The following is an 18736-nucleotide window of genomic DNA, read 5'->3' as shown; positions in this document are numbered from 1 at the left end:
GCAGGGGTCTTCAAACTTGGCCCTTTTATGACTTGTGGACTTCAACTCCCAGAATTCCTCAGCCAGCATGGCTGGCTGAGGAATTCTGGGAGTTGAAGTCCACAAGTCATAAAAGGGCCAAGTTTGAAGAGGTTTCCCGCCCCGGGGTTGCGTGTCTCTTTCTAGGGCAGGATTTGGCCATCACGGCGCTTCTCGCCCGAGTACTATGAGCGCTCCCCGCCCTCCCCATAACCGCTGTGCCCGAGGGTGGGGGTCCCCACCTCCCAGCGGAGCGTTTGCCGCCTCGGCCCTTCTTTCCATCCGCCAGACCTTTTGGCTCCTAATATGGGTTCTAATTAAATTACAACCGGTCCGCGAAGCTCAGGTTTCAAGCAGCCGTTTGGCCCGCTCATTGGCTCTCGGTCGAGCAAAGGGGAACCAGACCTCGGGCGCCCATTGGCTGCCGTGCCGGAGAAGGGAGGGGCTCGGTCTCTAAACCAAAGGGTGCGCTTCGCTGCTTTGGGACTGAACTAGGGAGAAAGTTTCCAGCGCGCCTGCCGTCTCTGGGGTCTCCGCGGTGCCTCAGCCTCTTGCCTCGCCCTCGCCGGACTGCGCGGCCGGTTCCCTTCTGCTGCCAGCTGAGCGCCCTACCTCGGGCATGCACAGCGCCCGCCTCGACGCCTTCGTGAGCCACCTCCGCGCAGAAGTGGTAAATTGGCCGAGGGGAAGAGGGGAAATCGGGGATGCGGTGGTGGGGATCCTCCAGGGGTCTTCAAACTTGGCCCTTTTTATGACTTGGGGACTTCAACTCCCAGAATTCCTCAGCCAGCTACGCTGGCTGAGGAATTCTGGGAGTTGAAGTCCCCAAGTCATAAAAGGGCCAAGTTTGAAGACCCCTGCAGTCCAGGCAGTAGCGGGGTTCGCGTGCACGAGAGTTCCTGAATGCGGGATCCAGGTAGGGCGTCCTCCACACACCGAACCTTTAGCGACTGACCAAGAGAGAGAGAAAGCGGGCCGGGCCGGGCCGGGACTTCCTAAAAGACGGTCTATGCCGGGGCAGCAACGGGGACTCGCGCCGTTCCGACGAAGCAGCGCTTGCTTGGCGAGAGCCGCCTCTTGTCTTGTGACTTCCCTTCGCCGGGAACGGCTGTCTGCTGCAGGCTGCCCAGGAAAGCAAGCAAGACGGGGCTTGCGGCTTGGGCGGCGAAGCGAGTGGAAGCGGCGGCGCGTATTCCGCCCAGACTGGCTTCAGGAGCTGTCAGCCCTCCTCTCGCTCGCTTCTCTTCAGGCGGCTTAGGGGGGGTTTGCTAGCTGTTAAAAGAGGGGCGCGCCGATGTCACCGTGTCTTTGGAGTGGCCTGGCTGGGAGAACTGGCCCGGGCTGCGGAGGAGACCAGAAGCGCCGATTGCAACCCTGTGCGGACTCCCCAAAGGGCGAGTGGCCCTTCCTAACTTCCTTCTGAAGAACTAGGCGCCGAATCGGGCAGCCTAGTGGGGGGGAAAAAGGCCTTCCGACGACGCCTGAACGTGTGTGTTGCTTGTCCCGTCTCCGACGGGCCTTGACCCTCAAGAGAGAAGCTGGGATTGGGGAGCGGTGGCGATCCAGCAAATACGAAGGAGAGTCAGAGCGCAGAGAGAGTTTGCTGGATGGGCCCGCTGTTACTCAGGGGAGAAAAGATATGGAGAGAAAATTCCTCACTGGCTGGTCCCGAAGATTCCTCTTGATCCTGGGCTGTTCCAGTGCCGGGTTTGAAAGGTGTGAGGATCGTGGAGGATCGCTGAGTGAGGAGCAGGCAATTTGTCCCCATCCAATCAGGATCTGTAATGTGTTCCAGCTTGCCATGATAAAGTGCATCTCAGAAGTTGAATCCTCCCAATCAGTAATTAAATCTTGGTTAGATATCGATTGTTACATTGTCCATTTCCACATATCTGAGGAGCTCTCCCTCCTAATGAACACGGAGAAAGCTTGATTTTAGGTCTGTCTTATTTTGGTAGCCTTTGCCCTGCTTCGTAGTAGTCTCTGCTGCTGTGACAAACAGTTGTCCCGTATTGGTCATTCTGAGAGCAGTCATTATGGACCACCTTAAGTTTCATCTGTCCCATCTCAACTGAGTACAATGAAGAAATGTCCATCATCACATAGAGCTTGCCCTCTAGTGCTCTGTAGAGACACTGCAAGCTATAAACCAAAGGTGGTTATGATCTTGGGATGTCTATCTGGAAAAAAGTGACATTATAGGATTGGCTATAACTGCCCCGATTTCTAAATATTTGTATAAGAAATGGCCAGCATAGAATTCGATAGGTCTTGTGTTTGCCTAGAATAGCATTACAGAACCCCCAGGAATCTGTAGATTTGAGCCGACCAGTGTCTTCCAGGATTAAATACTGTACTATTTGGTCAATTGCTCTCTATGTTTGTCTGCCCCTTTGTGGACCACAGCTACTATCTTTGCGATACTACACTACATTTCTCACAGTGCCACTGACTAGTGCTCTTCTGAGGCATTGTAAGAACTGGGAAATTAAGATGATGATCGGAAGTCCTGACCTCAGGCCTGGTGTGCCCAGATTGGGAACTGGCATAGGTTGGTTTCTTGGGACTCCAGCAGTTGCATAAGATGCCAGGTGCTGATACCAGGCTTGGATTCTATGCTATTCATATTCAGCTTGCCTTGAGCATCCTTTGGGAAACCTATCATTTAGTGAGAAAATTAAAAGACACAAGTCTTGCTCCACTTTCAGTTCATCTTCTTAGCACAACCTTCTTGACCTGGTGTCCTCTGAATGGCTTCAAGCACAGTCTGCAGAATTCCTAGCCAGCATCATTAGTAGTTGGAATGGACAGTCCTTAGGAGTGGAGAGACTGACAGTGTCTCCATGGAGGGCTGTGACAGGCCTAATGCAGGAAGCTGGATATTCTGGTATCATCTAAGCAGGGGTGTCAAACTCAATTTCATTGAGGGCCGCATCAGCATTGCGGTTGCCCTCAGGGGGCTGGGTGGGTGTGGCTTGGGTGGGCGTGGCCTACTGGGTGGACGTGGCTAGAGTGTGTATGGCCTACTGGGTGGGCGTGGCCAGCTCTACATCGTTCGCATCAAGGGTGCCTGTGGGGGCCTGGGCAGGAGTGGGAGAGATCTGAGGGTCTCTGGCAGAAGGAGGGTCTCTGGGCCAGGGCCAAGGCAGTGGGGGGCCGTTCCCTCACTGTTGCCAGGATGGCTTCACGGGCCGCATGAAACCACTTCACGGGCCGGATCTGGCCCCCGGGCCTTGTTTTGACATGTCTGATCTTAGATAATGAAGATGATGATGCAGCTTCACATCCTATTGGTCTGATAGCTCCCAGATTGTCCAAAGTTAGTGGGAAGGTAGTACTTACTTGGTATTTTTTTTTATTAAATTTATTATTTAAAAACATTGGACACAGTACCAGCGAGCTGACAAACCTTTTTGTCTACAATGTTTAAATATATATATATACATGTATATATGTACATCAAAAATACACTTAAATACACTTAGATTACAAATCGGTGAAATACCACAATATTTAAAACAGTGAGCTAGTCTGTAAAACCTAATAGAGACCTTTCTTTTTATCCATCCAAAGATACAATTTGTTCCAAATTCTATAGTAGTCTGATTGATCTTTATTCTTTAATTCCAAAGTTAATTTGTATTTACTTGGTATTTTTTGTAATGGCTATAAAAATGTAAAGGGAAAAAATCATGTTTGATTTGAGAAGTTTGGCTATAGGAAATGAGATCATGATGGAAGAAGCTCTTTGGATAAATAAAACTGAGAGATGTAATGGATGATGAAAACTCCATAACTTTTAGTGCAATCTCTGCTTTGTATTTATATGTGATGCAAAATTCTTGTCATTCTTTACTGTCACCACAAATGGGGTCCCTGTAAGGGGCTGAGCAGCTGCCAGAACCATTTTGAGAAATAAGCAGCAGCATTATTTTTCTTTTGAAAACAGGCTTGTGTGATAACTCTGATCTCTAAGTACGGTCCTATAATCTCTCAGCATGCGCCAGTCCAATAATCATTTCATAGGCAGTCTTCCTATCTTGGTGGTTCCAGACATGTTGGGATATATCTACCATAATTCCAACCCAATGTGATATAATTCAGGACGACTCTGGGTTTGATGAAGGGTTTTTTCCCCTATGTGTTGTCTAGTCTTGTAAATAGTTTTTTTATTACTATTATTTTCTTGCTCTGAGGAATGAGTATTTCTCCAACCTTGTACTTTCCAATCACTTATTTATTTATTAGAATTTTCCCCATTTTATTTTGGTCAACTTAATGTGGCATAAATACCTATTGCTCATGCCTCCTATTTTCCCCAGAACAACAACCTTTTGAGATGGCTTGAACTAGAGAAGAGTGTGACTGTCCCAAACTCATCCAGCTTTCTTACATGCTTAAGGGAGGACTAGAACTCAGAACCTCTTGGTTTAAGCATGGTAACCACCTCACCAAACTGGCTCTCATGTTGGGGAAACAAAAAAGCGATGCTGGCTGAGATTTCTGACAGTTGTAGTCTCAAGAGTTGTGGAAGATAAACATGGAAGTCTATTCTAATCAAAGTGTGCACCCTAGGCTGTCCCAAGGGGTCGCCCTTTTTACTCTTTAAGAATTTACCACTCAGGAGCCCAGGAGCCCAGATGCTAGAAAAGCCTAGAATAGCAGGCCCCTCTCTCCATCACTACTGCCATAAGGGTAGACAGTCCTACCAACAACTGGATTGGCCCTCTGGCCATCTCTGAGGTTGGGGTAGTTGGCTTTGTGGCTGTTTTTTAGAGCTTAATTTGGTTTTAGTTGACACCATTCTAGTGCTGTTCTGTTTGTAACAAGCTGGCTTGAGGTTTTGGGAAGATGCCATATACATACTATGAATTAATAAATCAGGGTAGACGTTGAAACATCTAAGTTTGAGTTTGGAAATCCTGTTTCTGGGAGTTGCTGCCCAAAGGAAAGACATGATTTTAGGTAGCTTTTTTTTTAAAGAAAACACCTCAGTTTTGAGACCAGTTTTACATCTGTGATTTATTTAGTGATAATCTAATTATGAAATTATCAGATCAAGGGCAGCCAATCATATTGCAGCTGGTTGTGCCCCATGTAGCTGTTTTAAGCCTGGGGCACAATACGTAATTATTATAATTAATTTTTTTCCCTTTGTGTGGGAAGTTCTCTGTGCTAAGTGTGCACACGTGGCTTCAGGGCTTCCCAGTCATAACTGCTCAGGAGGATACCTTATTTGTTTCCATCTTTTATTCTCTCTTTCCCAAGCTTATCAAGACAATATGGGATGGATCAGAGCATGGCAGCCTTTTCAGGGCATCTGGGACCCAGAGGCTCTGGACATTTGCTCCTGTTGTCAGCTCAGAAACCACCTTTCCCACTAGTGTTGAAATGGTCCTGGGCACCACCCAAGCTTTGGTTTGTTTCAGTCTTGATTTTTAAATTCAGGGCTGCATCTGGGTTTTTTTGAAGGGGGGCCCTGCACATCAGGACAAAACGTAACACTTTAATTACTGCACAATTGAATTGAATATAGTTTGTACGGTTACCTGTACTATATTTCATAAGCTTTTTGGCAATCCCTTTGAGATGGTCTCGGAGCTGCGTTATTACAAGGCTTGGGACAGGATATAGAGTCATATTCCACAGGAGATGCTAGTCAGACCAGGAGAATTTCTTTTTCTTTCCAGCTGCTGCTCAGCTGGAATTGTACGGAAGTTGCCTTGTTTCTTCAATGCTAGATTTGAAGAGAGGATGTTTTTCTCTTAAAATCTCACCAATTGCTGACTCAGTTCTGTGGTGTAAAAGTCTTTTACTGATGCCGTTACTAGGAAAGGTACTTGAATTTTTCCCAGGCTTGAAGTGAAACCTATCTAAGGAGTATGCAACAAAAAACTACTTTAACAAATTATGTTCTTAACCATGGAATTGGGACTGAACTATCACACCAAGACACATTTGGTCTTGGTTTTGAGCCAGGCACTGAGGATTATTGTATGGTGTGTCACCAGAACAGCTAAAATGAATCATTTCTTGTCACTGTCCAAATTATGCCTGGAGGAGCAGTGGTCTGTGGTATATGTTTGATCTGCACTGCAAAGACTTTCAGAAAGCAACAGGAAGTGACTCTGTGGAGGGGGGGGGAATAAGATGCTAGGATTCTGCAGTCTTTGCATTTGAGCCCTCAACTCTCCCTTTGTCACTCTAGGACTGAGAAATAGGCAAAGGAAGTTTATGGGCTTATGACAAACCATTTTCCCTGCCAGACCAGAGAAGACCCTCAAATGTGTCCTACTCACTATGAGGAAACTAGCCAGTCTAGCTTTTATATCTCTCCCTCCCCTTGTGTCCCTTCTTTCCTTTGACCTATCTTTTTTGAGCACTTAGGAGGGATGTGCCACTTCATCTGGTCACCCTGGATTTCTCACAAGAAAGGCCAGTTGACCTTATTCTGGCCTATGCAAACATGTCCTTTCTCCTGTGCAGGAGAAAAATTGGAGAGACCTCTCTCTTTGCTCTGGGATTTCTAAAGCTCATTAACTCCCAGATGAACTTCACCTTTGCTAACACTGCTGCTGGTCCAGTCTTCCCCTCTGCTGCCAATGACGGTGGCCTTATCGCCTGCCTTTTCCTCCCCGAATGGCTGCTGCTTGTATAATTCCTGCAGGCTCTCACACACCCTTTGTGTCATCTTCTGCTGGGTGGGGCAACTCACCCACTGCAACAAGCTGCTGCTTGTATGGCTGGGGATGGGCTTGGAACGTGCAGATGTTGCTGAAAAGCTCTGCCTCGGGGCTGAGGACCTGCCAAGACGAGACGGGGCAAGGGCTTGCGCGTGCGGCTCTGGCTCCCAACTCCACCCCTGAGCTGAGGCAGATAGGTGCCCCTCGCCTAACAAGGTGTCTTGGCTCTAGAGCTGGAAGGAGATTCTTGGCATGTAGTCGGTCCTGGAAATCCTGGATGTGTGGGACTCCTTAGGCACTAGAATATGTGGACCAGGTAAGCCGAGCGATAAGAGTGCTAGTGGTGTTTTTTAAATGCCGAGCAGCGGGAAAGGAGCAGTGTCAGAGACCATCATCAAAGGGTTTATGTCAAGCAAATGCTTTTGCCTAAGGGGGCCTGGGTCGTGTGAGGTCACCAGCTCAGATCTATGGAGACATTGATCTTTGTGTTTTTGTCTGGATTCATGACCCCCACGTGGCTTTTTATGGATGTTTGTGGCACTAAGCTCATGCTATACACAGTAGACTAAGCTGGCTTGAGGACTTCAGCATAGGTGTAATGGGTTTAGGTGCTAGCTGTCCTCAGTTGTCATGGCTCTCACCTGGGACTTGAATGGAGCACTTTTCTTGAGTGGATTATTTCGAAATAAATAAGGATGATTGCTTTTCCTCCCACAGCTGTGCATGAAGGAGTCGAGTGAGGTGCTGCGAGGCCAGATGCAGTGCATGATGCGGACCCTCCACGATCTCAAGAGGGCTCATGACCGAGAGCTGCGACTGGAACCCCAGGAGATACGGCTACCTTCTGCTCTGCCTTCCTCAAAGTCCTGTATCAGCCCACGGATATCAGCCATCTCAGAAGCAGATTCTGCCTGTTGCTTGGAGGGGACTGTGGAAGAGGAGGTTGCTTTCTCCCCACCCTGCAGTGAGCGAAGTCTGGAGTTCGATTCGGGCTACTCAGAAGTATCTGGGAACAGCTGGCGGGACGAGGAAGGCCTCCCTCCCCTGAGAGCCAGTAAGCTTTCCTCGGGGGGCTTCCTGCGCCGTCGGGTGCCGGCCAGGAGGCCCCGGCCAAAATCAGCTTCAGATGCCTGCCTGGAGCGGTGGCGGGATGGCGAGCCCTCAGAGGCAGGGGACTGGACTGTGTCCCTCTTGTCCCAGAGTCGTAACCGGCAACCCCTTGTGTTGGGGGACAACTGCTTTGCTGACTTAGTGGAGAACTGGATGGACTTGCCGGAAGAAAGCAGGGAACGGGGGTGGCTGCAGCGATGGCTGGCCAAGCCCCATGGCTTCTTGCTTAACCTCTCAGGCAATGTTCGCCGCAGGCTGGCTGGCATCTCCCGCACGGAGCGCACCAAGCATGACCGGGACGGCACCAAGCGTTTCTCTTGCCCTGCTGGTCTGGGTGTGCGCCCTTCATTACCCTACTTCCACCAGTCCCACGCCAACATCAGCGAGCTTTCTACAGACTGTAGCAGCTTTGCTGCCCTAATGAACTGCCGAAGTCGGCAGCCCATCATTTGCAACGATGTGATTGGCTACATCTAGCTTGGCTTTTTTTTTATGCTTGTTTATAAATAAATGCCTTTTTTTCTATGTCATAGCTGTATGGTGTCTTAAGTCCGACGGCTTGACCCCAGTGATAGTATAATTGTGGTCCAGTTGATTCATCCCCAAATTAAGTCAATTTCCCTCCATAATGCAGCTATAAGAGTCAAAATAAGAGGCAAGGAAAAAACTAATTTTGAATCCAAAGTTTCATCTCAGGAATTGAGGCTATGTCCCTTTCTGATCCCTTGAGCTGAGTTGGCCTTGCTAACAATAGCAATAGCATTTGGTTTTATATACCACTTCACAGTGCTTTACAGCCCTCTGTAAGCAGTTTACAGAATCAGCATATTGCCCTCAATAATCTGGGTCATTTTACTGACCTTGGAAGGATAGAAGACTGGGTCAACCTTGAGCTGGTCAGGATCGAACTCCTGGCAATGAGCAGTGAGCCTGCAGTACTGCATTCTAACCACTATGCCACTAGGGCTTTTAATCATTAAACTATAGACCTGAGTTAGTTTGATAAACATTAATGTGCCTGCTTTATTATTGGAGAGTACAAAGTTTGAAATGAGAGACATGGTTAAAATCTTGAGGACTTGCCTAGAGGGAATTGTTGCTTTGTCCCTAAAGAATGTGGAAATAAGATTATTTATCTTACAGGCAAGACTAAACTAGTATTTTTTACTAACTCTGTGTCAATAACAACTTCTTAATGGAAAAAGTTAGATTGCCTGAAATAGGTTGTGCTCAATTCTCAGTATCAAATTTAGGAAGTGGCCAGGAGAACCATTATGAGTTTTTCAACCATGGACAATTCAGAAGGATTCTAAATGGTGGCAGGAGTTGCATTCTGGCATGTAATGTGCAAGGGTACTGTCCAGCTGAGACCTGTAGAGCAGAAATCAACAGCTCTGATGGCCAAATATACATGGCTAAAATAATATTCATAGGAAAACTAAGCCTTGGTCAGAGTGGCAACTGGTGTTCCATTAAGTGGCATCAATGATTCAAACATTCAAGGGTAAATGTCATAAATTAGTGCAACTTATTACCTGTTTACCTGGAAGTAAAACACACTGACTACCATGTGGATATTACCCAAATAAATATGTAATTTCAATTAGGTATTAAGACCCTGTGATGTGTGATAGTAATAATATCTGGACCTAACACATAAATTTGTTTTAGTGTTATCATCATGTACACTTTAAGATTAAAAAAATCAAATATGGATGTAAAAATACAGTAACAGTGATGATCAATCACATCAGCAGCTTCAAATATCTGCAAAAAATGAACAATGAGGGCCACTAAAGAACAGTACACAGCCAAGTTTTGTTTTTACTATTTCTAGATACAGTAGATAAAAGCTAAAATAAGCCAGCTTATTTATCCTCACATTTATCCCTTATAGTAATAGCACTAATGAGTCTGATAAACATATATGACACAAAATTACAGGCATCATAGGAAGCATCTAGATTTGTACGGATCCTCCTGTAAAAATAATCTGAAGTACAGCCTTTACAATCAGGAAGGAAATTTATTAGCTTTGATAATCATACAGGGCAGGGGTGTCAAACTCGCAACATCACGTGACATGTCGTGACGTATCACGACTTTTTCTCCATTGCCAGCAATGGGGTGGGTACAGTTTTGGCATGACACATCCAGCCTGTGGGCTGGCAGTTTGAAACCCCTGATATAGGGAAATATGCTTTTAAAGATTTGCAAACATTAACTGATTGAACCAGATAAATTGCACCTAATCCAGAGTCCATTACCAAAATCAACCTCCAATTTCCTTAGCAAATTAAAGGGGTCGTATGTCTTAGGGCATCCTAACATGACACTCGTTTTCTGTGTCTCTTCATTGCCATCTAGGGGTTCTGTGGATTTTTGCAGCCCAGAAATGGGAGCCCTATTATGAATGAAATTGCATCCAGTCACTTAGCCTCTCTACTCAAGTGGCCAGTGAGAACCTGCACTTCCATTTAGGGCACAAGGCTGGAAGTTATCAATTGATCTCTTCTCCATGAATTTATCTCAACAATTACCTTTATTCCAGCAGGGGGCTGGACTAGCAGACCTCCAAGTTCCCTTCCAGCTCTATTATATTCTAAAATAGTAGCTAGGAGTTGATAATACATAATGAAATCAGTCCGTTCCATTCTGGAGGTCCAGGGCAATGGGAGGAGCAAGCAGCAGCCTCTCTACTGTTTTTCTCATGGAAATCAAAGCCTTGAAGATCAGGGCCAGATTATCAAATGGCAATTGGCAGGTAAAAGCTACTAACTGTTCCCTTTAAAAATGATCTGCTAAACTTGCTTTTCTCACTGTGTGGCTAAGAGACCAAAGAGGAAGGGGGCAGGGAGGAAGCAGACTGTCAGACAAGAAGAATCTAGAAGACAATATTAGCTGTTTACTGGGTATGGAATGTCTTGACAACCTCAACCAACACCCCCCCCCCCCCCCGCCCCCTTTGCCAAAAAAAAAGGCGTACTAAACTAGCAAAAACAAAAATAAAATGGCTGGACAGAAAATCCAGCAATTCTAAAATGAGCTGTTGAAAAAAAAGGGGAAGGTGTCAATATTATAAGCTAAAAGAGAAAAACCAGAACTTGTGATAATGACCTCCATAAATTAATCAGGCAAGCAAGTTACAGAAGTGATAGGTTACGCGCCTTTAATTGGTATCTTTAATTTACATGACTTTACAGTGCCACTGTTTTGATCAGTACTTAGTGGGAGTTTTCCACACGCTCAGAAGGCAGGGTTGAGGGAGCAGCGTTTTTTAGTTGATCTCTAGCAAGCAACATTAAGTAATCCTATTCCCTGATAAATAGGCACCCTGCAGCAAAATCCTACAGCTTTTTAGGTTGTCTGCACACATGTTGACAAAGCAGATGTTATTAAAAACAAAACTAAAAATGACCTTTTCAGTTTTGCAGATAAAATCGTCATATTCTCCTGGAGTGGAGTAACAGTAGTCTTCTACAGAATGGTAGGCCAAAGGGAGGGGCTGGGATGGCTTTCTAGAGTTACCATGTAGTCCAGATGTTCTTTCTGTTTGTTGTTTATAATAAACTTCTCATGTTTTTTTTTATGGCTACATCATATTGTGGCATGCCTACAGCATCCCAGGCTGGATTCTACGAAACACAAAAATATAGCAATTGCCTCGCTGGCTCAAGCTGAGGCTCGTTCAGTCCACAGTTTACTTTTTTTAAAAGGAAAGATCAGCTGGTTTACACATAGACTTACACAAACAGGGCATGAGAGTTAAAGTGTTTTGTTATTCTTTCTTTCCTGGATCTTATACAAAGATATTTTGCCTCAGCATGAGGAAGTTTCATTAACTACCTTTGCAAATGACTCTTGCAAACAACCTACCTACAGGAACAGAAACTGCAGGCCTTTAGAAGCTGGATTTTAAATTAATTTGTGATTAGCTTTCAGAAGATATTCATTGTGAGAAGCAATATAAATCTATTCTTGCATTACAAATACAATAATCCAGGATCATTTGAAACGTCATGTTCGAGCTGACGGGCATTGGAATCCAACATGCCTGCCCTGAGATATGATTTAATCTTTTGAAAAGGCTAGTTCATCTGAAGGTCATAGTCAGATGTGATCATCATTTTCTTAAAACAAGGACTTGATGATCTGATGCCTCCAGATACAACTATCACCTCTAACCACTATTGGTTTGGCTTAGCGTCGTGAGACAAGTCAGACATTGGTTTGTGAGGAAAAATCTACAGGCTAGTGCTTACTGAACCCATTCAATTGTGACTTATTTGACAAATCATGACCTAGTAGTGTGTGTTCATCCAGTTATGCTGACTGAGTAACATACTATATGAATGTAAAATGCTCAAGCACAGTAAATTTGAAATGCAATAATAATAATAAAAAGCATTGACTATGGGAAAGCTGATGGGAGGGTGTCCAACACAATTATATTGTACTGCCCACCTTGATCTTACGCAAATGTTGGACTTCATGAAAAAACAAATCCTTGAATACATCGGCCTTTATGGAAAATTCCAAGCTATTAAGCCATCTCTGGATTTCAGCCCTGACTCTCTCCTTTCATACTGGTCTAACACTTAGATTGTATAATAGCAAATATAATAAATCCAATGATGTTCATTATGAAAAATATAAATTAAAAATACATGGAAGAATGCTTCAAGATGGGTGTTTACTCAAATATTATTACATTTTTAGAGTTCTCTCTCAGTTTGGAAGGAACAAGATGTATCACAGAACCAATGCCAGCACGCAAAATATACTACCAACATAGAGAAATTATATTGTAATGCCCATGCATTATAAGAGGGGATGCTTCCCTCATGAAACGGAAGCCACATGCTGTTGAGATGTTGCCAGTAATGTGGTAAACCCTGTGGCCTGTCTGGCTGATTCCAAACACACACCTTTTGAACTGTGGTCTTTCACCAACATGCTACTAAGGGATAAGTGACAAATCCCCTTCTTTATCACAAGCATTGTTGCTCTTAGCACAGTTACGTGAATGAGCCCTAAAACAATTGGTTTATGAGCCATCATCCTGCTAATTTTGTTCTGGAAGTTGCATCATAAGCCAGCAAAAAAGCAAGCCTTCTTCTAGTTAACACACGCCTTCTACCTCTAATCAGTAGATCTAAAGGATTACAAAAAAAATCTGCCTTCAATGTAAGAAAAGCCAAGGGGATTTTTCTCCTTTTATTTACAATAACAGCAGCATATAGGCTGTTGGGTAGTGTCTCTCTATATATAACTACAGACTGCTCATGAAAGTTACAGTGCAAAGGGAAAACCAACTTCATGCTTTTGTGAGGCCTTTCTCAATGGTTAATCACCACCCTGTTAAAAATAGCACCTTTAAAAACAGCAGACTTGATCAGCTTAATTTCCCAGGTGTTCTGTTTGGCCTTTATCTTTTGCATAAGCTACACAGTTTGAAGAGATGCCGTCTGTCTCTCACATCAAGAGCCTTTTCAGGCTCCAACCCTTACATCATCTTTCCTTGACCAAGGGGAGTGCCAGACCTTCACTGCTAACCGATCCCACAATACCCAGGGGGAAAACACATAAGCATCCTCCAATGTGATAGCTCCAGCTAATTCTGCTGAGAAGGTGTTTTTATAAACTCAGCAAGAGTTTATTCAATAAATCATGGCTAAACAAACTATGGATTAGTGCAAAGTGAGAGCCAACTATGTTATAAATTAAGATAAATCAGGCAAGCTGTAATTTGATTTCCCCCCCATCTTGCCACTAGCATCCCAGAAAGGACAATTGCTGAGCATTCAACCAAGAACCTTGATTATACAAGCTACACCATGGTCTCTCTCCCCCACTCTCAGATCAGTAGCCCCGTTCCGGAATAAATCACAATTTCAAATACCTTGACCCAGTATCAATTACTGATATGCCATACCATGCTGGCTACACTAGATATAACAGAAATAGATCTTTGTATTTAAATATAGACTGTAGATAAAAAAGGGGTGGAGATTTAAGTTATGACAATGAAAGGCTTGTTTAAATGAAGAATTATAGAACTCTCTCAAAGTCACTGTCTTCTTCCCTTCTCATGATGCTTACCCAGTTCAGCTTTTCCTAGCCTTTGGCCCAGTGGAACACATTACGACTTCAGTTCCAGTACAACCAAAGACAGTCAAGCATTCCTCTTGCAGTCAAGAGATGCTCCAAGCCATTCTCTTCCTTCTGTCTCTTGTTCTATCCAGATCAGTGTTGCTCAAACATAACATGTTTAGGATGTGTGAACTTCAACTTTCAAAATTCTGGAAGCCGAAGTCCACACAACTTAAAAGTTACTTTTTCAAAAACAGTGGTCTACTACGTGATTGAGGAAGAACCATGTTTTTAACATCAGAACATGTTCCTGCCATTACGTCTAGTTTGGCCCTTGAGGCAAAAGCCTTTTCCAGGGTCTGCTTTAAATTGGGCGTCTGTGGGATTCTTTCTGGTCAGAATTAAAGAGGTAAATCTCTTCCCCCCCCCAAAAAAAATCCTCTTCAGCCACTATGTCAGTATTCGTGCCATCAGTTCAACACAACGATTTTCAGTAAGAAACTAATTAATGGCAAATGAGGTCCTGTTCTAGGATCTGGTATTAAAAGTGAAATGGAAGGGGAGGAGGGTTCATAACGAGGGTCTTTGAAGTGTGACGTCTTTAGCCAGCATTGAACAGAAGGCTTTCTGTTCATTTAGCTGTAGACAGTAGAGTTCATTGCAAGCTAAGAAAGAGACTCTCCAACAATTTTGAATTACTCTGTTGATAAATACACATTTTTAATATGATGCAAAAGCTACTGCAGAGAACAAAATCAAGACCTATTCTTAAATTTGCCACATCAATGAACCAATGAACTGCACCCTGAAAGCTGACCCATTTTTGCCATTCCTCAGCAGCTACAGCTAGAATTTGGGTAGCATTATGTGCATATAGCATTTTTATACACAGCCAATACAATAGTATATTTTGGTAAATATGTAAAAATGTAAGTTAAAAAAACCCAGTAAGCTGAGTAGTGAGGCTTTAAGTTTAAAGGAACATAAAATTCAACAACGTCCTTAGGGTGCCGCCGGTCAGGGAATGCCGGCGGGTGATTCCCAGAGGGAGGGCATTCTCTGTGGGCGCACGTGCCCTTTGGAATGATTTACCTGTGGAACTCCGGACTGCCCCCGACCTGTGCTCGTTTCGCCGGGACCTGAAAACCTGGCTTTTCGATCTATCTGGCCTGGACTGAGGGGGTTTTTAGTTTTAAGTTTTAACATTGTTTTCTTGTTGGGCTATTATTAATTTAATTCTTTTTAATTCTATTTTTATCTTAATTTATATTGTCTTTTAAATATTGCCCTGTAAACTGCCCTGAGTCCTTCGGGAATAGGGTGGTATAGAAAACTAATTAAATAAATAAATAAACATGGACACTTCTATAGCAGTTACTCAAATACCATCAACAAGGAGAAGTGCTTTAATGCCTTTCATGGAATAAAAGTAAGACAAAAGGGAAACAAGCTTATACGGTATTTGAAACAGCATCTTGGACAGCTTGAAACCATTTGCATCGAAGATGCACAACTTGATAGCCCCCGGGTCTCTTGTGGTTCCTTAACACTTTGTGCGTGGCTCCTAGAGATAACCAACAGCTGTTTCTAAAATGATAATTATTAATACACTAGGAGGAGAATGTGTCTAATAGATGGTTAACTATATTTCAATTCAGTTAGTAGGAAATTAAATGAATTGTGGTTTTTGTTCTGGTCTCACCTACCACTTTCTGGCAAAATGTCTGGCATGCCATTTAAATCCTGCTTGGCTAAATTGTACATCCTTGATCTTTTTCTCAAATGTTATGTTTTCTTTAAAAAAGTAGAAGCATAGCAATTCCGATAAATATGGTTTCATGGCAGCTAGAATGCCATTGGGTTTGATGCATGGTGTTCTTCCTATCCAGGCAGACAAGAGAGGGTTTCATGGGATAGAAAGTAAACTGAGTCACAAGAGAAATCCCCGGGGAGGATTTTAAATGGTGAATTACATTGCCTAGTCCAGGGATAGGCAACCCCAGCTCTTTTATGACTCGTGGACTTCAACTCCCAGAATTCCTGAGACAGCTATTCTGGGAGTTGAAGTCCATGAGTCATAAAAGAGCCAAGGTTGACTACCCCTGGCCTAGTCCAAAGCCTTCTACTCTTCAGCTACTTTGGCAAATAGCTTTTGTAACCATGAGAGTTGCAGTAAAATACATTGTATGCGGTATTCTTGACTTGATTATCTACTTCACTTTCTGGGTTCACCTGATACAGTGACTCTTAAGCTAACCAGGAGTGTTAGCTTTACTCAAAATACTTGGTATATAAAGAAGCAAAACAAACAAGGTTAAAACTTCATACATACAGTACATGTAGTCCTCGACTTAACAACAGTTCATTTAGTAACCATTCAAAGTTACAATGGCACTGAAAACTGACTTGGGGCTTATGATTGTTTTTCACACTTACGACTGTTGCAGCATCCCCCTGGTCGTGTGATCAAAATTCAGCCATTTGGCAACTAAATATGACAGTTGCAATGTCCCAGGGTCCCGAGATCAACTTCTGTGACCTTCTGACTAGCAAAGTCAATGGGGAAGCCAGATTCACTTAACCACCATATTAATAACAATTGCAGTGATTCATTTAACGACTGGGGCAAGAAAGGTCATAAAATGGGGCAAAACTCACTTAACAACTAACTTGCTTAGCCACAGGAATTTTGGGCTCAATTGTGGTCATAAGTCAAGGACTACCTGTACTTACGAATCTTTGAGTTACAAGCTTTGATACTGAGCTATTCTCAACTCCGACTAGAAGATCCCAGGTGAGAGAAGGCAGAAAGCGTTTCTTTACAGCATGCCACATATATATGCTTCACAGCATGGTCGCACATAAGGAGGCTCAGGTACACCATTTTGGATGCCATCCCATCCTGTTTGTTCGCTGATCTTGTGGTGTTTAGTTTGTGTTTAGTTTTTGTTTCTGTAGTAACTATGAATTACAATATGTCTGGAATTAATAAGTGCCACTTATGTACAGTAAGAATTGTACTGTGCATGTTTTCATAGCTGGTTGGATTTACAAACAAAATGGACTTACAAACAGTGTCTTGAAATGTAACCTGTTTGTAATTAGAAAACTGGCTGTATTAGCATGTTGTGTGAATACATCCACCTGCAGTTGTCTTCAATCCTGTGAATATAGTGAAACTGGCTTAATCAGTTTGAGGGAAACCGGGGAAAAAGCTGGAAGAGCAGAGGAATTCTCTGCCCAGCCTAGGATTCAAAGGCAGTTTTATTCATAGTAGGGCTATTGCAGAAACGGCAAGGCATAATTTCATCATCAGCTCTGTCTCATTACTTTAATGTGTTGCTATCAATTTACTGTAAACAGAAGATGCAATTTGTCACAGGGCAATTTGCCATAAAGTGCAAAATGAACCTAATCTAAAGCATTTCATTTAAATTAGAAGTGAAGAAAGGAAAGCCACTCAGCTATCTTCATCAGATGTTATTACTGGTGCTGCCTGAGAAAGTTTCACAGGAGTGAAGTTCTCACACTCTTTCTTAAAAATCAAACCACAAACACGGAACTGTCAGCCAAGTTGTTCTAACAATTCTTAACATTATAGGCAAACTCCTATTTCTTTCTTATCAGAAGGAAAATCAAACGTGTGAAACCAAGTTCAAAGAGAGCTGGATGTTTCAGTAGGTGGGACAAAAGAAGATGATGGAATTACAAAGTAGCAGTTTTACAAATAAGATAGTTCTCAACTTAGGACTGCTCACTTAGTGACCATTCAGAATTACAAGACTCCCCTAAAAGGTACTTGCAATTTGGTTCCCAAGTTACAACAGCTGCTCCCTCCCATATTCATTTTGAGTCCTCAGCAACTGGCCTGCATTTATAATCATTTGCACCACCTGCAGTTGTGTAACCCCAATTTACATTTTTTTTTGAAAACCAACATTTACTTCTGTTTTTTTTTGGCAAAAACACCCCCTAGTGAACAATGGCTGCACTTAACCACTGCAAAAAACAGCTTATAATCAGGTTGGTCACATGATAACTTATTTTATGACCATCACGACTTGTGATTATAATGGGCAGACTCCATTAAAGTCATAAGTTGAGGACTACCGATATCTATAGAGCTGTCACAACAAAGATGGATCTGAACAGCTAATAGAGAAGTGGACAGAACAGCTAAGACTAATAGGTGGACAATACAGCAAATCAGTTTAGGAATAATTGCTTACAAATACGTAAGTTTCCTCTGGATCTATCTACAATAGTGGAAGCAGAGTTCTCCTTCATGAAGTTCGGGTGGCCAAAATCAGGAAGGCTGTGGTTTATCCTGAAGAGCCGTGAGCACTATCAATTCCACTGGTAACAATGTGTAACAAAGGAGAGCACATATTTTAAATGCAAGATGCCCATTCTATCCTTGGCATCAGCACGCAGGGCTTGAAAGAACTCCATCACTGTTAAGTACAGAGACAGTAGTGAACTAGATGAAACACTGGCATGAGGCAGCTTCCGATCTTCCTTTCGGGTATGCATAATGAATGATTTACAAAATCTCATTCATCCCCATGATAATCACATTATACCGTAAGGAAAAAGATAATGGTTTGCGCCATGCTGCCCGATCAACAATCAAGGCATTTAAGCTCAGATTTTGCCCTCAGCTACAGCACTAAATGGTGCCTCCTAAAAATTTCACAGTACTCTATTGCACTTATTCAAAACACTGGGACAGCTGAAAGCTTGAAGGTACTCTGGTTGATTATTGCTACATGTAGCCCAACGCTGTCTGCTCTAATTGGGACTGGCTTTCCAAAACCTCTCCTAGTGTGTCC

General features: G+C 43.5%; 1 protein-coding gene across 3 annotated transcripts; it reads left to right on the top strand.

The window, feature by feature from the left end:
- Window positions 1-569: 569 nt before the first annotated feature.
- On the top strand, window positions 570-8335 carry INKA1 (inka box actin regulator 1). 3 transcript variants are annotated; one of them, XM_083352050.1, is made up of 2 exons: window positions 570-688; window positions 7419-8335. In XM_083352050.1, exons 1-2 carry the CDS (start codon window positions 638-640, stop codon window positions 8286-8288), a joined length of 921 nt encoding a protein of 306 aa, XP_083208176.1. In that variant the 5' UTR covers window positions 570-637; the 3' UTR covers window positions 8289-8335. The 3 variants fall into 3 exon arrangements, with proteins under 3 accessions (XP_083208176.1, XP_083208177.1, XP_083208178.1); XM_083352051.1 differs by lacking the exon at window positions 570-688 and adding an exon at window positions 5311-5436; XM_083352052.1 differs by lacking the exon at window positions 570-688 and adding an exon at window positions 6755-7017.
- The last annotated feature ends 10401 nt before the right edge of the window (window positions 8336-18736 follow it).

The sequence above is a fragment of the Vipera ursinii genome (assembly GCF_947247035.1).
Source record: "Vipera ursinii genome assembly, chromosome: 2".
Classification (NCBI taxonomy): domain Eukaryota; kingdom Metazoa; phylum Chordata; class Lepidosauria; order Squamata; family Viperidae; genus Vipera; species Vipera ursinii.
The sequence above is the reverse complement of the archived record's forward strand: the minus strand, read 5'-3'. Positions and strand labels throughout refer to the sequence as shown.